This window comes from Poecilia reticulata, linkage group LG22 (genome assembly GCF_000633615.1).
Source record: "Poecilia reticulata strain Guanapo linkage group LG22, Guppy_female_1.0+MT, whole genome shotgun sequence".
In the NCBI taxonomy this organism is placed as follows: Eukaryota; Metazoa; Chordata; class Actinopteri; order Cyprinodontiformes; family Poeciliidae; genus Poecilia; species Poecilia reticulata.
The window spans coordinates 13,499,784-13,520,426 of NC_024352.1; the positions used below are offsets into that span (position 1 = coordinate 13,499,784).

The 20,643-nt window shown below is 39.1% G+C and overlaps 1 protein-coding gene across 2 annotated transcripts in view; it reads right to left on the bottom strand.

The window, feature by feature from the left end:
* Positions 1-20,643, bottom strand: part of kiz (kizuna centrosomal protein) — a 27,230-nt gene continuing 6,587 nt past the window's right edge. The window contains exons 7-15 of one of the 2 annotated variants that reach the window (XM_008399565.2): positions 16,619-16,738; positions 15,854-16,018; positions 14,677-14,827; positions 12,553-12,709; positions 10,896-10,958; positions 8,489-8,578; positions 8,228-8,297; positions 862-902; positions 1-300 (exon numbers count right to left, since the gene is read on the bottom strand). In XM_008399565.2, the coding sequence (XP_008397787.1) occupies positions 197-300; positions 862-902; positions 8,228-8,297; positions 8,489-8,578; positions 10,896-10,958; positions 12,553-12,709; positions 14,677-14,827; positions 15,854-16,018; positions 16,619-16,738 (961 nt within the window). In that variant the 3' untranslated portion in view covers positions 1-196. Of the gene's footprint in view, positions 301-861; positions 903-8,227; positions 8,298-8,488; positions 8,579-10,776; positions 10,823-10,895; positions 10,959-12,552; positions 12,710-14,676; positions 14,828-15,853; positions 16,019-16,618; positions 16,739-20,643 lie in introns of those variants that run through there. The other variant, XM_008399566.2, reaches the window with a different exon arrangement.

Consider the following 20,643-nt stretch of genomic DNA (forward strand, 5'->3'; position numbering starts at 1 on the left):
TTAACATCAGAGCGTTGGACAACTCTTCACATACTTTATCCAGCGTGAGAGCTGTCAACTTTATTATTTGTTTTTACAATATGCTGTGCATATGATTTAGAATGCAGACCAATAAAAGTATGGTCAGGGGGTGAATAACTAAGAGCCGATCTGCCACATGTCTCACACTGATATAATACAGAGCACTGCAGAAACATCAATGATAAAAGTCATGGCTGCCATCACTGTTTGCGCTGAAAGTCGGAGGACGTAGGGCTGCTTCAATCTCGAAGTCGCTGTCATCAGATTCCTGCCAAAAGTCTTTACAAAACACAAAATCACACGATTAAAGCAAAATCTCCTGTAAAAACAACAAAGTTAAAAAAGACAATATTAAGAGAGCGCTATGTAACATTGCAAAAAAAATAAATAAATAAAACCAGTTTCACTTTTAACACAAAGATAATAAAGAGCATAGAAAGCTGCTTTTATTTATCCTTTATTTTTACCCATCTATTAGACAAAAGAGCCAAAAATATTCTCCTCTATTAGTAGTAACAAATTATAAAATGATAAAAATGTGTTATAGTATATTTATTAAAAAAATAAGAGGGAGAATCTTCCCCCAATAGGTCGTTGTTTATCATCTGAATAAGTGGCTTCAGAAGAAGCTTTCAGTGGACTAGATTTGGCTTCAAGATCTTTTTTTTTTCTTCAAAAGACTCAGCTGCAATCACAGAAAATTTTAATCAAACGGATGAGAGTTTTTTTGTGAAGCTCCAATTTTACAAGAATTTCCACTATGTTAACAGGCAATTTTTTATGGTGGTCTGTTTGGTGTAATTAACATATATTACATTAGACACCAGCGTCTACACTCACCTTTTGTTTGCAAAGCAGAATGAACCTTTGAACTTCCCTTCCTGGAAATACAGAGTTAGTTAGTAGACAGGTAAAAGTTTCAATTTTTTTTTTTCCACACAAAAAATGAAAATCTAAAATGTACACCAAAATCAGTAATTGTGCACACAGTACATTAAAAAGTAAACTGAAAGTTTATACTTCAAATATAAAACATGTAACGTAAAAATCATTCAGAATTTTTTAGAATAAAGAGACACAAATCAATCAGTTGCACAAAATTGACACAACTCTGCCACACAGAAGTGAATAAGGTTTAGCTATACTCAGACACTAAAGCGGGAGGAAGTTTGTTGACGGCAAAAGACTTCCACAAGGCCCTCTTTATTCAAAAATAGCCCAAAGACCGGGTTGCCAGGTTCCCATAGCTCCGGTGATATCGCTATGTAAATGTGTGACCTCCGAAAAGGCTTTGATCTACCTCGATGCATATGCAATAAGGCCACCCCCTCCACTTTTAAAGGCGTCCTCTTTAATTTACATCATGACAGAGCCTATTCAAAGCCCCTACAACATATCCCCATCGTCTCCCAGGTTAGCGTACAGATCCACATGGCTTTTCCGTCATCCATTTCACACATAGATGAAATGTCTATCTTTTACTTTTTGAAGAAAGTAAGAAATAATGCAGTTTGTTTTGCTGCACTACGGAGAAAGAGCTGTGTTACGATTTCTTCCATCTGCATCACTACAGACCCATGACCTCCTTGATTGTTGTCCTCTCAATCACCCTCATCTCCTCCGCTAAATCTTGGCACATATGACTGAAAGAGCATGAGGAGTAAATTGCCTTGGCTCCATTCCAGTTGTTAATGCTTAAAACTATACATTGGTGCTTTGCAAGACTCAAGAGGAAAGGAGAGAAAACGATGAACCTCTCTGTTCAAACTGGAAGATTGCTTTTGTGTTAGAAACTATATATCAGGGAGCAAAAACAATCACAGCAATATAACCTGTAAATTCATATCAGAGTGCTTCCTAGTAAATGAATAGTTCATAAATTTGTTCAGACAATACATTGAAGCATACAAAAAATGTGAACGTTTAAGAACAGATAATTAGCAAACTAGCAAATGCAATGGGTAAAATGTCCACATTGGGTTATGACAGAAATTTTGAAAATCAGAAAATTTCTGCACAAATATTTGACATACACTTCCTACATAAAGTTGTATTAGTAGAATATTTGACATATTTTCTGTTCTGCTCTTGATAGATATTAGCTAATATTAGATGGTTTAGCTGGAGTCTCTGCTCAGTTAGCCAATTTGCAGTCAGCTAGGTTGTAGACATGTCGCTCGTACCTTGCTGTCGTTAGCAAACTAACACTATGGAGATATTCATATTTTTGTAGCTGCAAATTTTTAAAAGCTTGGTACTTAAACACACATGAATAGTCTTTCATTTGAGTAAATAAACCTGAAAATGGTTACGCAACCGGGTTTGCGTCTTTGCTACAGCATAAAGATAATGAGTTCCTGTAAAGTTAGAGAAACTCTCACAATAGTAGTGTTCATGTTTTTACGCTGAACAACAGATAAGTTCAAACAGTAACGCTTAACAAAAACACCAATGGAGGGATAGTCATTTAAAGCTGCGGTATAGAGGACCCAAAGCGGACCACGATGCAGCAAAAACACAGCAATAATCGGTGAAATTACTTCCTCTCCTCTGCCGCAGTAATAGCCGTTTCACAGAGCAAATTGCGCATTTCTTTTCTCGAACTTCCCCCCACAGAACGGGAACGGCCTATCAACAATTCCACTTCAGTGAGGCGCAGTATTGATTTTAAGACAGAATCATTACCACAATGAACCGAGCCTGGATCTGACCCCACGGACCTGAAAATTCAGTCTCCACAAACATTTATCACAGTTCATCTTTTCCCGAATTTCCCTTAAACGAGGCAATGATCTGAATATGTAAGAACTGGCTGGCATGTGTTTCACAGGCCAGAAAGACAGAGGTGAACATTATGTGTGAAATGATGCAAATTACAGTTGTTGTAATGTATTTCCCCCCTATTGTTGTATCTGTTCACTTTATGTGGGATTTGCAATTGTTTCATGTTCTTGTTTATCTCTGAATATAACAGTTGTTCCCAATAATCTTTAAAACCAAACTGACCCCACAGGCATTGTTTTTCCTAATCTTGAGGATACACATTTTTAGTTCTCACTTTTCTCACTTTTATTTAGGGTAATTAATGTTTTACTAGTAGGCATGTGTCCATTACACATGTACATGGTAAAGTAAGGTTTTAAAGTTGTTTTTTTTGTCAATTTTATGTCAAACCTTTCCAAACTTTCAAAGTCCCTTTTAAAGAGATGCCAGAGAATTTGGATTTTTTTTTTTCAGCTGTACTTTTCAGAGTAAAGCTGCATATGTTGCTGCACGCTGCCGGTCAACTGAAAATAATAGATAAATAAAACGAAAAAAACTCTATACATGTCCCTCAGAAACAAGTAGATAAATTCAGTTGGTTTGAGAAAAATCCCTGCATGAAAGGAAATTTTAAACTAAAGTAGGGTAAGCCGTCCCTTTTATTAAGGACGTGTTAAAACTATTTGTTTTACGTTATGTAGATTGCTTAGACAGCCAATTGCAAGCTGGTTACGGGAGCAGATAGCCTGAATAATTATCCAGCTTTTGTGTTATGTTTAATTTTGGAAAGTACCAAGATGCCCTTAAAGCAGCTTACATTTACTAAAAGTTTTCTCAAATTCCACCACATTCAATTTGACACTTTATAATATAGTCATTGAAAAGTTACAGCATAAAAATTAACAAATTTTTATATCATGAAAGTATGAATTGCTTTTGGTGATCGCTATAAGGTAGTGTATGTATTTGAGGTCAGAAATGCATTGACATATAGTTAACATTTACAAATATTTACATTAATTAACAGTCCTTGTCTCCTATTTCATGCACAATAATTGTTAGTGAAAGAAACAATGCTACTTCAAGAATATCACAGCAACTTACAACTCACTAAAAGAACTCTGACCTATTTCTCAATTTAGGATCCATTTCTCATTTGATCTAGCAGCATCAGCAGCCACTTAAGAACGTACTCAATTATATTAATAATGACAAATTACAACAAAAGTGTTCAGACTAATGCACATAACAGTATAATGTTTAAACAAATGCAACAGCAATTTGCGTATGAGGTGAGTTAATATCTAAACTCAAATACACAACCATAAAATCTTTAACTGCAAATCAAGCAAATTCATAAGACCAGTGTCCAAGAGTCACAAAGATGCATTTTCCATTTTATCCAGGAGTCTCACCAGGAAAAAGCAGGACTGTCAAGGAAAATAATGCTTACCAAGCATTTATCACTGCCTTGCCGACAGCTACAACCTGCTTTTATTTATCCTAGGCTTTTTTTTTTTTAAGCCCCTGTCGCCCACGCACAAATGCTAATAGCACAATAGCACTTTTTGCTCGGCTGTGCTTGTCTAAAGGTAAAGGGAGACCCATCACCTCATCATTCCCATCAACTCCTACTCCCATCCCAGCTATGACCCTGCAAAAACATTGTTTAGGCTCCGCTTAGATGTGCTCTAACGGGCCTGAATGGTAGCAGGATGTAGCCCCTCCGTGGGGGCAAACAGTGAGAGGCGCCTGTGAGTGCAGCATGAGTGGGTGCTCTCCAACGTGTGAGTGCTCTCTGCTGGCAGCGAGCAAGTACTGCAGCTCAACGTGAGAGGTATCTGGGCCACTGATTTCAGCACATCACGCTCTCCCAGTGACTGGTGGCGGTCTAGTGGAGACTGTCGGTGTAAAGGCTGGATGAAGGGCAGCGCATTCATGGCGCTTCTGTTGCTTTATAGCCCAGACAAGGGGTGGCAGAAATTGATTGGCTGTTTCTGCAGCTACACTTTAGAAAAGAGCATCTTTTATTACAACCTATTACACCAGCCCTTTTATTATAGTATATTTTGTGCTTTTGGGGGCTTGTTTCTTCCAAGGTCTGAACTCACCGATATAAATATTCAGAAATATTCAAGAATAGAACGTGTCAAAAATAGAATTGCATGTTTTATAATCGCACAAGATGTTAAATCCTAAAAAGCAAGTGTAGTACAGTGACCTCCACTGGTCAGACTTTCTAAATGCTGCTTTTCTTCTCAGTTATTTTAGGGAGTAAGGGTTAATGGTTATCAGGTGTGAGTGAGATCAGATTTCTTTGAGGTCTGACCTGTCAATTCCAAATGTAACAGCAATCCTGCAACTAATACATGTTTTGGTACATGTATTAGTCTAACAGGTTTTTTTTTTTCTTCTATTTTTACCAGATTATCTCCATTATTGTGATTTTTTTTTGTTTTGTTACATGCTTAGAAAGTGCTTCACGTGTTTATTGTGTTTAAAGTGTTTAAAGTGCTTTCTTTATATATAATCAATGAAAATTAAATAAAAATTTATTTTTAAGAGTCTAATCTGCTGATCGAAGAAAATAAGGAGAAAATTGGCCAATCTGATCTCGGTTCAGGTGATTGGTGCATCTCTAGGTTTCTCTTATTGCCTAAGCTGAAAGTGGCAAACCCAACAACGTTTGGTGTAAAAAGCAGCAAACAATTACTAATTTCTTTATTTTTCTATGAAGTGTGCTTCCACAATGACACATTCAGAGAAGAAAAGAAAAAATAATCCTTCTGATGTGCTACATTGCTTTTCTTCTTTTTTCTTTTTTTGTTTAACTTAGCTCACTGTTGGATTTTGTAGCAGAAAGACCACTCCATCCCCACTCCTGTTCTCGTTTTTATTTTTCCTCCTTTTCCCTCCCCTCTCTCAGCTCACGTCCCCCCTCCAGCCCTCCATCTGTCTTTTAGGTGAATCGTCAATGCTGCAAACGCAGCCCCCACCTCACGCGAGGCAGAGGGGAGGGGTCTAAAGGGAGACAGATAGAGCTTCTGATTTTGACACATAGTGATTTGAGGTCGAATGCTTGAGCACATCCTGTTGTCCAAACCAAAGCTGTAAACCACTAATGGTTGAGTCAAGGTTTTTGTCAAGCAGGCTCTAGGCACGGCACTTATTATCCCGTTGGACGGCTGCGCCCTTTTGTTTTGTCCGTCTGCACGTGCGTTGAGGATGTTTTCTTTTTTTTTTCCGGGTGAAAAAGGGTGGGTGGGTTAAAATGGTAAGTTAAAAACCTCAACTGAAAAATAAGAAGGGAGTGGCGTCTAAAAATGCCTGCAGAAGAGAAAAGCAAGATTATTCCCTCCACAAGAGGAAGCAGCGGCATGCACTCGCATACAAAGGGGAACAAGTGGTCTTTACATGGAGTGCAGCTGCTTATTAAGACTCACTCCTTCGTGCATTATTCTTTTCATCCCCACTCAACCACAAAGTGATTTGACTGCAAAAGATTTACAATGGGGGAAAAAAAAAATCTGTAATAAATGTTGCAGATCAGCCGCCTCCCTGCAAGTTATAACACAATAAACAGAACAGTCCATAAAAAGTATCAGACTGAAAAACGCTGTGTGGGAGAAAGCAAAGCAGAGGGGGAAAAAAAAATAGAATATGAAAGACTCCAAATCTCTCCAACTCCATAATGGAGAAATGAGCACATATAAATGTGTTAAGAGTATCTCCTTGCATCTTGTATAGACTGCATGTTTTTAATCTGTAAAGCTTATTAAGGCCGAGTCATTACTATGCAAAGCAGCACCCAGAGCTTTTCTCTCGCTTTTCAGCTGGGAGCAGTGTTTGGCCAATAGCACTGGCCCCCCGCCTCTCATTCTGCATTCATAACATGCAACATTTGCACAATGTATCTCTCAAAGGCCCTGAATAGAAGGCCTTAATACTCATGTAAACAACTGCAAACCAATTACTTAATGAATCGAGCCCACACATAATGAGGAGCTTCACAAAGGGCTATAAATGCATTTTTGTACCAAAGCCTCTGCTTTAAACTACAATCCCTCTGCTGTAGTCCCAGGCTTAACAGGCAAATCATAATTATTGTCTAAGACAACAGAGACGGAGCCATTTTTGTATATTTCGAGTCCAGCTCCGTCCTCCTTTTGAAGTCACTCATCAGCTCGCTGACAAAATAAAGCAAATAATTAACAAGCGGGAGAGGAGAGGAGGGAGAGGAAAACACGGGATGACAGGGAGGAAAAGGCAAAGAGGGATGAGGAAGGGGCAAGAAAGACGGAGAGAAGGAGAAAAGCTGCAGTGTTGTGCTTCTATTGAAGTGCGAGGCTTCCAGACCACTTGTGGGAGCAATAAACTGCAAAAGTAGCTGCGGTAAGGGGAATGCTTAAATCAGAGCACAGCAGAAAAATTAGAGATATCTGTGCTACGACAAGGGTAAGATTAGGATGTCTCTCTCCCAACTGAGAGGAGATTACAGTGTCAGGCATGCCTAACTACCCATTTGTCCTATTTTACTTACACACACACCTTATGTCTCACCGTTGCATTCGGGATGTCCGCATTTTGCCCAGCAAATTTTGTTTAATCACGCACTTTGCAGATTCCACATGCACATCCCTGACTGGGAGGCAGACACCACCTGAGAAGGGCTTTTTTTTTGCCCAAAATTGGCTCATGTTTATTAAATACGTTGGTCAGTGGAGCTGGCAGGGGCAAGAGTGAGGAGGACCACAATAGAGTCAGGCCATTAGACCCTTCCATGGACTAATAGGCAGACTGGAGCGCTTGTTTGACAGGGAGATACAGACTTCAGCCCTCGTGTCAGCGTGTTGCCCAGTAATCACATGAAATCAGAGAAGATTATTCCTCATAACGTTTACCCAGCCATTACTAAAGCCCAAATGGGTCTGTGGTGAAGAGGCGCTCTGAGGACCTAAAAAGCGATTGCAGATTTGATGAAGTTGTGTTGATATTCAAATGCAACCGAGACGTGTGAGCTTCTGCCGAGCCAGTTATCATTAGACGGTAAATAATGTTTGGAGGGTGACAAATGAGAGGACATTTGTCCTTATCGACTCTCGAGTCCCCTTCTTCTGAAACAGTTTTCGGTGATTCTGTTCTTGACATGATCTGTTTGCATTCTGACAACAAGGCTGAAAACAGTAGTATTACGGCTCCAATTTATTTTTCGTGGCAGCTGATTTGCTTTTGAATCCTGGAACCCTGGTTGAACCCGGCTAACAGTGAGTAAGAGGGGCTTTAGGGGCCTTTTGTCTTTGTAAGCGAGTTAATGGGTGGCGCCCCCTTGATCTTATGGAAATGAACAGGGAATTATGAGAGCCGCCATGCAAATGTACATCAACCACTTTGGTGTCTGGTGGCCCATTTCCTGTGGCCCGTTGAATAACAACAATGGTCTTACCGAGGGTAAGGGTCTTGATGTGAGGAGCGTTTGGCCCTCCCCAGGTCCTCTTCATGGCCATGATTTATTCCTTAAAAGAGCAAACAAGCCCAGATAAAACCATTTGATTCCTGATTGATCTCATCACAGGCTAATTCACTGTCCATACTTGCATTCATACTTATAAGGAAGCTCAAAACTAGTCTCGGGCACCTCTTAATATGCACAAATGAGGAAACAAAAGACATTAAGATTTTAAATGATCAAGTTGCAGTCGCTCACCCGAAAAGCTGCTTTCCTCCTCCTCCTCTTCAGAACTCGGCAGTCTTTTCTGCATGGCTGACTGTTTAAGTAACTGATATGCTTTTGTCTCTGCTCAGGGGGACACACACACAGACACAAACACATACAAAGTCACAGTCACATATTTGCTTAAAAGGCCGGGTTTCTGACTTGCACAGGTTTTAGTGTTTGATGAGGCGACATGATGAATTTTTTTTTGTTTTTGGTTCACTGCTGATCTGCGAGTGACTGAAAAAATATCTTGGGAAACAATATCTAAGGGGAAGAAATGGTTTTTATTGGTGTAGAGAAAAAAAAAGACAAATTTGTCATAAACTTCAATGTATTTTAATTGGGTTTTTAGATGATAGCCCATCAAAAAGTAGAGCAGAATTGTGATTCCAGCTTCCCCTGTCACATGTGGATTAAACCCAAAGTTGTGTTACATCTGCATATCGGTTTACGACCGTTAAAACGCTGTGAGCTAGATTGGATGATGGAAACTGATAAGTGTAAAAGCACTTTGTGTCTTCAGAATGACTAGAATAGATCTAGAGAAGTTCATACCACTTACAGTTTAAAGATTATTAATCATTCACTCAAGTGATTTGGTGTTTCTGACACTGGCTAGGAAAAAAAAAAACAGCCAATCAGGCACAGCAAACAAACAGAAAAGGTGCTCTGGTCAAATCAGGCCAAAATTTCTCAGTAGTGGCAGCATAATGCTATGTGGAGGCTTCTCTTCAGCAGGGACAGGGAAGTTGGTCAGACTTGACGAGTCGGATTAAGATGAATATGGGGAAATCCTAAAAGCTGGAAAAGACTTGAAACTCTGCTTCGTGTGTGATTGCTTATGTCATCACTTTTAATTATTTTATTCTTTTAGCGCTGCTTTACTCAGTTTCTTTATTGTGCGTCTGTCCCTGTCAAATAAACTTAATTAATTAATAAATAAAACTTGGTCAGAACTATAATTTCCAACAGGACACCGACCCTCAACAAACAGCCGGAGCTGCAATGGAATGATTTAGATCAAAGCATATTGATGTGTAAGAATGACCTAGTCAAAGTACAGATTTAAATCCAATTGAGAAGATTGGCTTGGAAATGTTCACAAATACTCTCCATCCAATCGGATGTAGACTGAGTTATTTTTGCATAAAAGAATGGGGGGCAAAAATCTGAAGATGAGCAAAGCTGATAGAGAAAAGTTTGAAAATATAATTGCATGCCAATTTTTCAAATTTTAGTTTGTACAAAATTAGGAAATCCATGTTTCATAACTTCTTTGAGACACAATTATGTAGAACACTGTGTTGATGTATCACATAAAACTCCAGTAAAATATATTTCAGTTTGAGTGTCTAACATGATAGAAAGTGAGAACTTTCTATACCAACCCTTTTTAAAGGGTGTGAATACTTTCTAAGACAATGTATAGTTGGGGTGATTACTGAGACAATATTCTTAAATAAAACAGAAGAAGGTCATGCAGGTGAAAATTATTTCCACATTTGAAATCAAGAAAATAATATTGTGATCTCTTGTGGCCAAATCTATCAATACCTAACTAGTTTTACAAGTAATTATTCAGTTTCTGACACTGAATAATAGTAAATTTATTTTTTTGCTGAAAGTGTTGACATAGGATAGCAATCTCCCAGCCTCTTTACTCAGGCTCTGTTTTTACATCTAAGGCTGCAGGTACACATCTCTGAGCAATTACTCTCAGTTCCAAGGTCATGGTATTTGATTGCAACACTGATGTTACTCAGAAAAGCAAAATATTTTCCTTGCAAAATCTTTAGTAATGTTTTTTTTTTTTTATTGTTTGTTTTTTTTTAAGCTGGTTATAGCTCTTTTGATTAGGTGTGCAATTTCAAACTGGACTCATTTTGCAGGCTGTGCACCTTAGGGATGCGGAGACATGAAAAGCCCAGTTGGAAATCGGACAGCCATGGGTAATGTGGGAATGGCTTTAAATTTCAGAGGTGAGCTGAGGGATGGGCACACCAACTGCTTCCAGGATGCCGTCACATCTAGTACTTTTTCAAGTCCAGCCCTGCCGGAGCATTGTTTAGAAGATAATGAGAACCGATGACAGATCTTCTGCACTGCCTACACTGGAGCCCTGACAATTAAAGCAAACCGCATTATGCCGGACCAGCGAATTATAAGTCCTGCCAAAATTTGTCGGAGCAGGGTGGAAACACTGCTAGTGTTTTCTTGGGAGATAATTAGACAGAACTAGCATGGCTCTTCAGGTGGGACTTTGACCCTGGATTCACCTTGATCATCCTGCCTCAGCCATTGTGTAAAGGAGCCCATTATTCACTGCAGTAGGAAGAAAAACAAACCACAACATAAGGACAGTGTGAATGCTGAGGCACCAGCAATGCCTTTTTACCTCTAATAGGACCACTTTCCACCAGGCTTTTGTCCTGGCTGTCCTCTTCAGTGCTTTGTAGTTCTGTAAGAAAGGAAAGCACACACTGAGAAGCAACGCAAGGGAGAAAGTGAGTCTTGGGCAAAAATTGTTAAGGGGGTCCTTCTTTATATCTGAATGAAAGACTGCATAAAAACTGGCAAAGTAAATAACATGTTCTTTGCAAACATGCTTTCCACAAAAGAACATGCATGTTTGACTGTATAAAAGAGTCAAAAAAACAAAAGTAAAATAGCAATGAATAGCGTTTACATCTATGAAGAAGATCAAAGAAACTTTCTATGGAACCAGAATTGAACGATTTCCAGCTTGTTTGGCCTTGTAAGCTCAAAAATCTAGTCCTTTTGGGTGATGCGTTCAATGTCATTCTAACCAAAGCACTCTTCAGTGTGGATGCTGTTACTCAGAGACCGGTACTTAAAAGTCGCTGTTCGCAGCATCAGTGAAGTCAGCGGAAGCAGAAACTTATTTAACAGGAAACTATTTCTATGACATGTGAAAACATGCCTGAGGTTTGTTGAGGCTGTAATATGGCAATAGAGGGCAAGACTTTCAGCAGATAACAGGAAGGGTGAAGAGAGTAGAACACTGCTCCATTTTATTTTAAGCTTTTAGCCTCCATCTGTAATGGAAAATCCTGGATTCCAAACATGATAGATACAGAAAAAGAGAAAAAAAAGTATTTTGACAGTTAACAGGAAGGATGAACCAAGGACAGCAACATTGATCTATTTGATCTTTTTGAGCTTCAGTCTCCATTGTCATGGAACGTGCTGGGTTTGAAAATGATTTTGACAAAGCCTTTCAAAATCAGGCAGCAAAAGTAACACAGGCTGTTAAGTATTAGCATAAATTGAAGTCATCTTAAAATTCAGTAATAATCTAACCTTACTTGGTAACTACCTGGTAAAATAAAATAATAAAAAAATAAAATTAAGATTTATTGTGATAAGTAATGGTTTTTGCAAGTTAAGATGTATACTTCTGCTGTCTAGTCAATTTGTCCACTTAATTCCAATAAATATTTCTAAAAATATGATTAAATGCATTTTTGTCTGCCGTCTACAGAATAAGTGCACTCAAGAAGGCTATTAGATAATGAGTGACTATTTTTTTACTGATTGAATGTGACATGTATTGCCAGAAAAACTTGGATCATTTTTTAAATAATTATATCATCTCTTTTTTATTGATCTCATAAAAATGACAAAATATAGTCAGAAAATCTTCAGTCTATATTGTCTATTTATAAATAAATGTTAAAGAAAATACCCTCTAACACACCCAGTGGGACATCACCTCTGCTTCTCATATTAATAACTGATGACGCTTATTGTGGGAAGGTTGAAAAACATTTTTTTTCTTTACTTTTATTTATTAAGTTTCTGGAGATAAATTTGTGGAAAAGAAGACACCAACAGTTCACAGTGGCATAAGCAGAGCTCAAATCTTGGTTCAATTGGTGCAACCTATAGATCTGATTACACACTAGAACGTATTAAAATGAATTAAAAGCTCAGATTTTATTTTTTTTGTGCTAAGTGTATCCTTTTTTGCATACAACTGCATTAGAGTTCTCACTGTAAGCATGATGTGCGATATAAATATCTGCAGTTACCTTGGATGTGTTGCGTGCGTAACGATCGGGAGGGCTCCACGTCTGCGTCCGCCAAGGCGGAGGAATTATTGCACAAAGAAGAAGAGTCACTCTCATCCTCTGCTGAGGGGCCCTCCTCACTGGACCGGGAGAGAAGTGCCCTCAGCAACACTTTGGCCTGCGCACAGCACAAATTAAAACCACCTTCTTAATTGTTCTCATTTTGTGAAGGAAGCGTCAAATTGAACTTTGGCCATGGCTGCTCACGCCGAGGTGCAGCCGTAATGTGTGTTGGTACACCAACATCCAATAACCTTAAAGTCTCTCACTCGTTTAACAAAACAACAAAAAAAGATTATTTCTCACGCCGTTGCGCCTGCTCTCCCCTTCAATCACTTTAGCTTTTCTCACTCCCTCTCTTCTCATCCATGAGATTAGAGAGTTTTCTAAAGAATGTAATCACCCTGCTGTTAATGTGCAACACGTTTCAGATATCTTTCCTCTTGGCTGAGAGGATCGAGACAAACTACTCTCTTCCCGCCTCTTCAGCTCATTTTTATCTCTGTGGTGATGAGGATACACAATTAAGAGAAGCTGTTAAGGGAGATGCCACACACAGATTTCCTTTCTCCACACCCAAATCAAATCCTGCCATCATGATCTCTCTTTTGTGATCAAAGGCTGCCTCTCAGCCTTGGACAGCCATTTGGAACTTTAAATGAACGCTAATATGAAGGGGATGATCAGGAGGATTTTGACAGTGACAAAATTTAAGTGCATTGTAATTCGCTATCAGCAGGTCACAGAAAAGATCAACAATGTGAATGCTTTCATTTCTTTTTCAGAGGAGAAAATGATGCAAACACACTCCGATCTGACTTTCCCGCAAAAGAAACAGTCTTAATCCTTGTCCATAAAATCCCTTTTTTTTTTTTTTAGATTTAGTCAAATGTACCGTGAGTTGAGGGCTTTCGCTCATCCACTGCATTTTAAATATCAATGAATGCAACTGTTAGCACTTGAATATTCAAAGGGCCACTTTGAGTGTGTGCATGCGAGCTGCATGCTCCCATTTGTTGGAGTAGCCAGGCTGCGTGGCAGGACGTGAATGGAAATGTCTGTCTGAGCCCATGTGCAGAGTGAGCGGTTGTACGGGAGGACAGAGGGACATAAAAGGAGAGATGGGGGGGAGTGGAGGACAGGAGGGAGGAATAGATGGAGCGAGACTCAAAGCAATAAAGGAAGAGAAAGATTTCACTCAGCCTCTTTCTGATGCACTTGGATACAATGATGTAGATGGCTGTACCCCTCTTTCTTTTGTGAGTTCATATTTTCAAGAGGCTCTACAGCCTTCCTCTTTGCCTCTTTCATTGAGTCGGGTGTACTGCAGCAACAAATTGAAGCCACAATAATCCCAGTAATATGAGTCAAAACAAATGAGCAAAACACAAGGGTCCATAGCTGGACAGTCATCGTAAACAATCTCTTGTTGATTATGAAACTTTTCGCACCCCTTGAAACCTTCCCGTATTTGCGCAGCAAACTAATGAAAGAAGGTGCTCCACAGATGAGACCAAACATTAATATTTTGGTGGAAACGCAAGAACGGAGGCAGCAACATCCAGTCACAGATGACATGTTTTATTATTTTATTGTTTTAAGTGTCGTTTTTCTTTTCCAGGTTACAACCTTGAACTACTTTACAATAGTCTATCACAAAAATCCATTCTAAAATACATTGAAACCAGTGGCTTTAGTGTGACAAAATGTGAAAGCATTGTATGAATACTTCTGCAACATGAGTGTGAGGAAAATGTCAAACAATAAAAAAGAAGAGAAAACTTTTAAAGAGTAGATTTAAAAAAAACTGATTCAGCTGATGAGTAAAACCTTAATTAAAAGCAAGTATTGTCTTAAAAGTGAACCATTTGAGAGTGATTTGTAATTACTGCTGTGTGAAAAGGCCCTCCATTAAAGAATCTCATGAGCAGGAAAACCAAAACTTTCTTCCAAGGGCAAGCAAAACAAAAAAGAAACAGAAGAATAATAACAAGCCATGTCAGCTTGTTAAAAAAGGGTGGATGTGTTATTACTGCATGACTATCTGGGTGCCCTATGAGATAGTGTGTGTGTCTTTGACGCTACCTGCTGGCTGTAGTCGGCATCACGCTCCAGCAGAAGCGGCGTAAATAGTTGGACCAGGCGCTCAGTGCTGAGGACACGGCTCTCCTTGAGTACAAGGGCGTGCTTGAACCAGCGATCCCACAGCCGAGCCGCATTGGGAGGGAGGCTGGTGCTGTAGTTAAGGTGGGGGGTAGGGCAGCAAGAAAAATGAACAAAAAAGGTGCCTTCTTTAGGAAAAAATGTAAACAAAGATCAAAATGAGCATAAGCAGTCATAAATGTGAGCAAGTTTGACTAGAGCAAAATATATTACATTTGATAGGTTAATGTTTTGAAGATATTATGTGGAAAGGACTTTTTTTTCTGTAACATAACGTCTATGAACAATGTCAGAACTATAGACTATCAATTAATTTCCAGTTAACACTGAATAGGCACAGATACCGATATGACCTCAGGCTGAAAAACAGGACAGTAGGTCGAGGTCAACCAACTGGCATCTCCAGAGAACGACGCTGCTGGATGTGTCTCTTAGAATTGGAGTATATAATAGAAAAGGTCTCAGTGAAATCAATAGGCTAGTGAAGCAGAACATAGATTTGGCTCAGAGTATAACTGCGCATTATCCAAAAGGACTGGAAGTCGCAGATAGGGCATTTTAATTTACTCATGACATTCACCCATGCCGTGTGAGGTGACACCAAAGATGACCTTTCGGGTTTGTGGACAAGGAAGACCGATCAAACTGTAACATGCGATATCTCAGAAACTGCCTTAGGGAGAAATAAAATAAAAGTAAAAAGAACATACAGCGAACTTTCAGTCTGCAAAGCAGATTTCACCTCTGCTGTGAGTGAATGCTTTTAGTAAAAAAAAAACTATTGAACTCCAGCTATTAAAGCAATAATGATTTGGGTGTCTGTTTTAAAGCTATTATAAACTGAAAAACCTTTGTCTATTTCATTTAAAAAATAATAATAAATAAATAATTTTATTAATATAAATTAGTCAAAATTTTAGCTGGTAAGCTAAGAGATTGAAAACAGTTTTGCACAATTGTCATTGTGAATGCATGATTCAAACAATAACAAAAACCCATTATTGAGACAAAATAATTCAGCACAACTACAACAATTAAAATTCTAACAGAAATGCCACTTATCACTTTTGAGGCACCATGATAGTAAAAAAACACCCACCTTATTTCATTTGGCTCAGTGTTAGGCTGATGCGCTCTCACCAGCTCCTCCGGTAGCACGCAGCCCTTCTCCGTGCTCCATGACAACCTCCGAAGCTCATGAAGGACGACAGTTCCACATGCTTCAAGGTCCTCGTCAATCAAGCCCGCTCCATCGCCACAAAGGCTGCCCGATATATAGAAAGCGGTCAGCTATTGCCATGGCGCCCTGAGGTGAGCCCCAAGCCAGCATTGCGGAGAACGCATCGAAGACAAACAAACATCCTAAACAAGCATAATCATAAACATCAGCGCGACTAAACATTATGAGGGTCGTGACACCAAACGGTCGCACAACAGACGGAGGTAAGTACACACTATGTAGTTAGACAGCCCGGTTCTGGTGCAACATTTATTCTTTTATGCTTTACGACAGGAGCAGCAATTATGGTAAATGATTCATGCTATGAAGTATAAAAACCTTATGAAAAAGAAGCTCTGTCTAATGAAACACATCCCCTGTCCTCTATCTCTATGACTCCCAATAACAATCGAGCCGGGGTGGTTACTATAACAATCCCATGCGTTTGAAAAACCCCTCAGAAATAAAGACGCACGCCTGATTGTGATGACACTTCATCTAATGTGAGAGCCCTCAGCAGAAGGATAATATGTTTTTCTCATCTGCTCAAACTGCTCCACAGCTATTAAATAAATTTACATGGCTTTCCATTTAGACAGGGGGAGATAAGATTGTAAAGTTTGAAGAAAGACAGGAAGGATGTACCTGATAATCCTATTGAGTTGTCTCCCATCTATTGAGGAATCTCTGTACACGTGGCTCTGCTCGCCGTGGAGTCGCCCTTCGATGCTGTCTAGCAGATTAAAGAGTCCTTCCAGGGAGAGGCTAAAAAAAAACAAAAAAAAAAACATTGCAAATATTGTGATGAAAGGAAATAAAAAGCGGAGGTCATATAATCGATTTGGTTTGAAATTGTAAAAGAAAACAAAAAAAATAAAAGGATGCCATTTGATCCAAAAATCTGTGACACTTTTTTTTTTTTTCCAGGCAATTTCCTTGAGATACTCAAGGACCACCGGAGAATCCGGCCATCAAAACGCGACGGCAACAATGCAGGATTTCAACACTTCACTGTCTGTTGATGGTGCCACATGTAATAACAGGTTGCACAGAAAAGCTCTGACACCTGGCACTCAAAAAGGAGAATTTCTGTCTGCTGCTGTAGTAAAACGCAGGCTTAATCCTGTCCAGTTAAATTACTTATGCAGAAAATAAGTAACGTAGTATTAAACAGAGTGAATTTACAAACAGTAAAAGCTCACAGAAAAAAAAAATCCTAAAAGAAAAATAGAGGGGCCTCTGGATGATTTCTTTTGGTTGAAGATTTAAACTTTAATCTGGCCTAGCGAGGCTATGAAATGAGAAATGGATCCTTAATTCATGTGGATATGCAGAATTCATTTCTTTCTTGTGCATTAAGCTCTGGGTGGCCCTCATTGAATTCTCCCAGAAACCCCAACAGAGACATTCTGAGCCGCCATCCTTTAAAGAGAGGCCAGAGAGAGTTTATGACAGTCTGTAATAGGCTCTCAGGTTAAGGGTCAGCAGACAATTGCTCCCTCTTTTTTCCGCAGATTGTTTCCTGGTAACATTCTGAAAGAATAGGCAAAACATGTGTCTTAGTGTGCCACAAGTTGTTCCACTTTATTATTATAGAAAACGTCTTGGAGATGGAGAGAGTAAATTAGTGAATTTTCTGCAAATAGTCCAGGTGTATATCTTTACTTTGTATGCTGCTGCTGCTCACAGGATGTTTTAACTAGGTGGAAGAGGTCAGCAGTAATACGGTACAACACACAGTTCTGACTCGGGTGATTTTTACCACAGAATTGGTCCCAAAATTGAGTGATTGGTGTCAGGAGGAAGCACACTGCTCGCACAGATGGCAAAAACAACTCAACCAAACTGACAAATACAGCCACAAATAGTCCCAGCACAGCTGTGGCTTTAAATATTGTCTATGTTCCACAATAAGACAATAATTCAAGAGACAGACTCTGTTATTTATCTTCTTATTGTGTCCTTTTCTGACAGCTTATGCAAACAGTATGGGAGGTTCTGGTTGCTTTACTGTGTTGGGCAGATTTTATCAACAAATGAGAGTGGGAAATCACGTCTGTTACAGGGAAAAGCACGACTAGAGGGAGAGAAAATAGAAAATGGCCAGAGAATCAGAGAAACAACAATGCCAGTCACAACAAAAATGGCAAACAAATGAGAAAAGAAAAAACATGCATGGATCAGTTAGCAGTACTGATGTATTGAAAGGTTTTTAAAAGTTCTTGTTTCAAAGTATCAAAAAGTTCCATTAGGTTACATTGAAAACACTGAAGTGTCCTGAATTTTCTTATATTTTTTTAGTCCCAGAATTACCTTTGCGGTGATAAACCTAAATGTCTTTTTTGTGATACAGGCAATATGGCTCACTACCCTGGGCAGCATAGTGTCTGGGGCGGCACAAGCACTCAACAAACAGCAAAAAAATATGAATCTGCCTGGAAGATTTGAAAGAAAGATTCAACCAAGCTGACACTCATGGAAAATCACCACCAGTATCTAATAAGCAGACAGCAGTTTGCAGAGGGACAAAAAGGTTTAATGGAATGTAGTGTGTATTATACATTATATATATGTATGTCTGCATATACACAGTATAATACATGCTGTATATTCCTTCCTTTATCTTGCAGTGCTACTACAACGACATTGTGATTACATAACAATTAATTATAACCAATTCTATACTGCTAACATGATGTACAGCTCTTTAATTTGAACTAAAAGCGCTTGGCAGTACCAGAAAGCCTCGAGCCATTGTGCAGTTAGGTGAAACTGTATTTGTGAGGCGGACACACTGGGGCCATTATGAGAAGAAACCCAGACAATATTTCAGTCTCTCTCAGTCTGTCCGTGCTGGAGGAAGAAAATATAATGGGATAATCTAATGAATTGCTTGGGACTGGGGTTTGAATGGAAGGAGCGATATAAACTCTAACCTTAAGGGAGAGGGAAAGAGAGGGAGACGATAGACGCAGGATGTTCTCTGAGCTTTACATCAAAGCCTCTGGTTCTCTCCTCAGACACAGAAGCTCTCTGTGTTAACAATGGTGGCAGCAGCCCCCACCGTCGTCTCTCCATTGCAGGCTAACTGCAACTCCTCTTAGGGTCACAGCATAAAAAGTATGCTAGACCACACATAAATGTGCCTGCTGCATCCTTAGGGGGGAAAATATAATCTTTCAAACTGCTTTAGAAATACACAAAGGCTGTACAAACTTTTAAATAATGTGCTTCCAATTAGACAGTGCTCAGAAAGGTTTGTGATATTTATAACTGGTACAGTAAGCAGAGTATAATGTATAATGTAGCATAAGGGGAGAGAGAAGAAAAAAAATAAACAAATATGTTTACAAATGCACAAAAATAAAGTGGTTTGTAAAATGCACACAAGGGCCTGCTTATATGAAGAGGGGGGAAAAGCAGAAGCACTGTGTGCAAAAACATTCATATGGGGTTTTCTGTGACTCCGACTCCATCCAAAGTGATCCTTCAACTCAGAAGCCATCATCACGCTAAGGATTTGTGGCTGTAAGTGCTGTCCACATGCCCACCCTCCAGAACACTCTATGGTGCCACAATTTCCTCCTCCAGTGGGGACTTCCTGAGGTCTCTCAAGCAGAAAATTGCTCTGTTAGAGCATTATCTTGGATTATGGCAATATTGTTGTGGACAGGTCCTGAGCTCTCCCCTCTATAAGATGCATCACTGCCACAACAGCCGCTGCTAATGCGAAGCTGCAGACAACACTGTGGCATGGACTGTGACTCCCTTGGCTCCTCTCTGTCAGCCCCAGATTTGATACTTGCAAAGAACTTCACCCACTATCACTAACTGCAATGTGGTTCAGGATGAGCATGCAGAACATTCTTTTATGCAAGCTTGGCTTAGGTTTTTGGAAAAAGGTTCACTAAGTTGTGCCAATTCTAAAAGGATAATGTACTATAACAGAAGAAAACACAGAAAAATGTGCTGTTGTCAGTTAGTTTCGATTTATTTTGCTGGTTTGATGCAAATGATTATTTAAATAAGAAAAGAAGAAAGTGAATCCTCCCATAAACCAGTGTCTATGCAAAAACGTCTCTCATGACACAAAAAAGTTATAAAGCCACTGATTAGATTTTTTTGTTCTTTCCCATTTTTCTTTGTGTTTTTATCAAATTGTTCCAGGTGTTTTCTTGTTTATGTACACATTCCTATTTAATTTATTCCTGCTTCCATTTTGTGCCTGTAAACAAACAATTTTGTACCAGTTTTCGTATTTTCTATTTTTCTGTGTAGTTCAATATTTTTAGGAAATATAGAGATATACTGCCTACAAAATCCCCTGTTTAGGCTTGTTGACTTCTATAAAATATGACAGATTAATACTCCAGATGAGGCTGCACAATATATCACAATATATAATATATGAATATAGTATGACTGCATCTACATTAGTGAATTAATATGACATTTTGGAATACAGTAATTAATAATACTGTGTCAAAGTATCATAAGTTCACCCTTCGCATCTCAATAGGACAATTCAGAATGGAGTCTGTACAGAATGCAAACACTTGACACTGATAACAGCAATCCAGGGGTTAAAGGTCACAGACAAAGTTGGAAGCATAAAAGAGAGAATTAAGGAAATGTGAATTAACCACAACATCACAAGGATTTTCTAACAT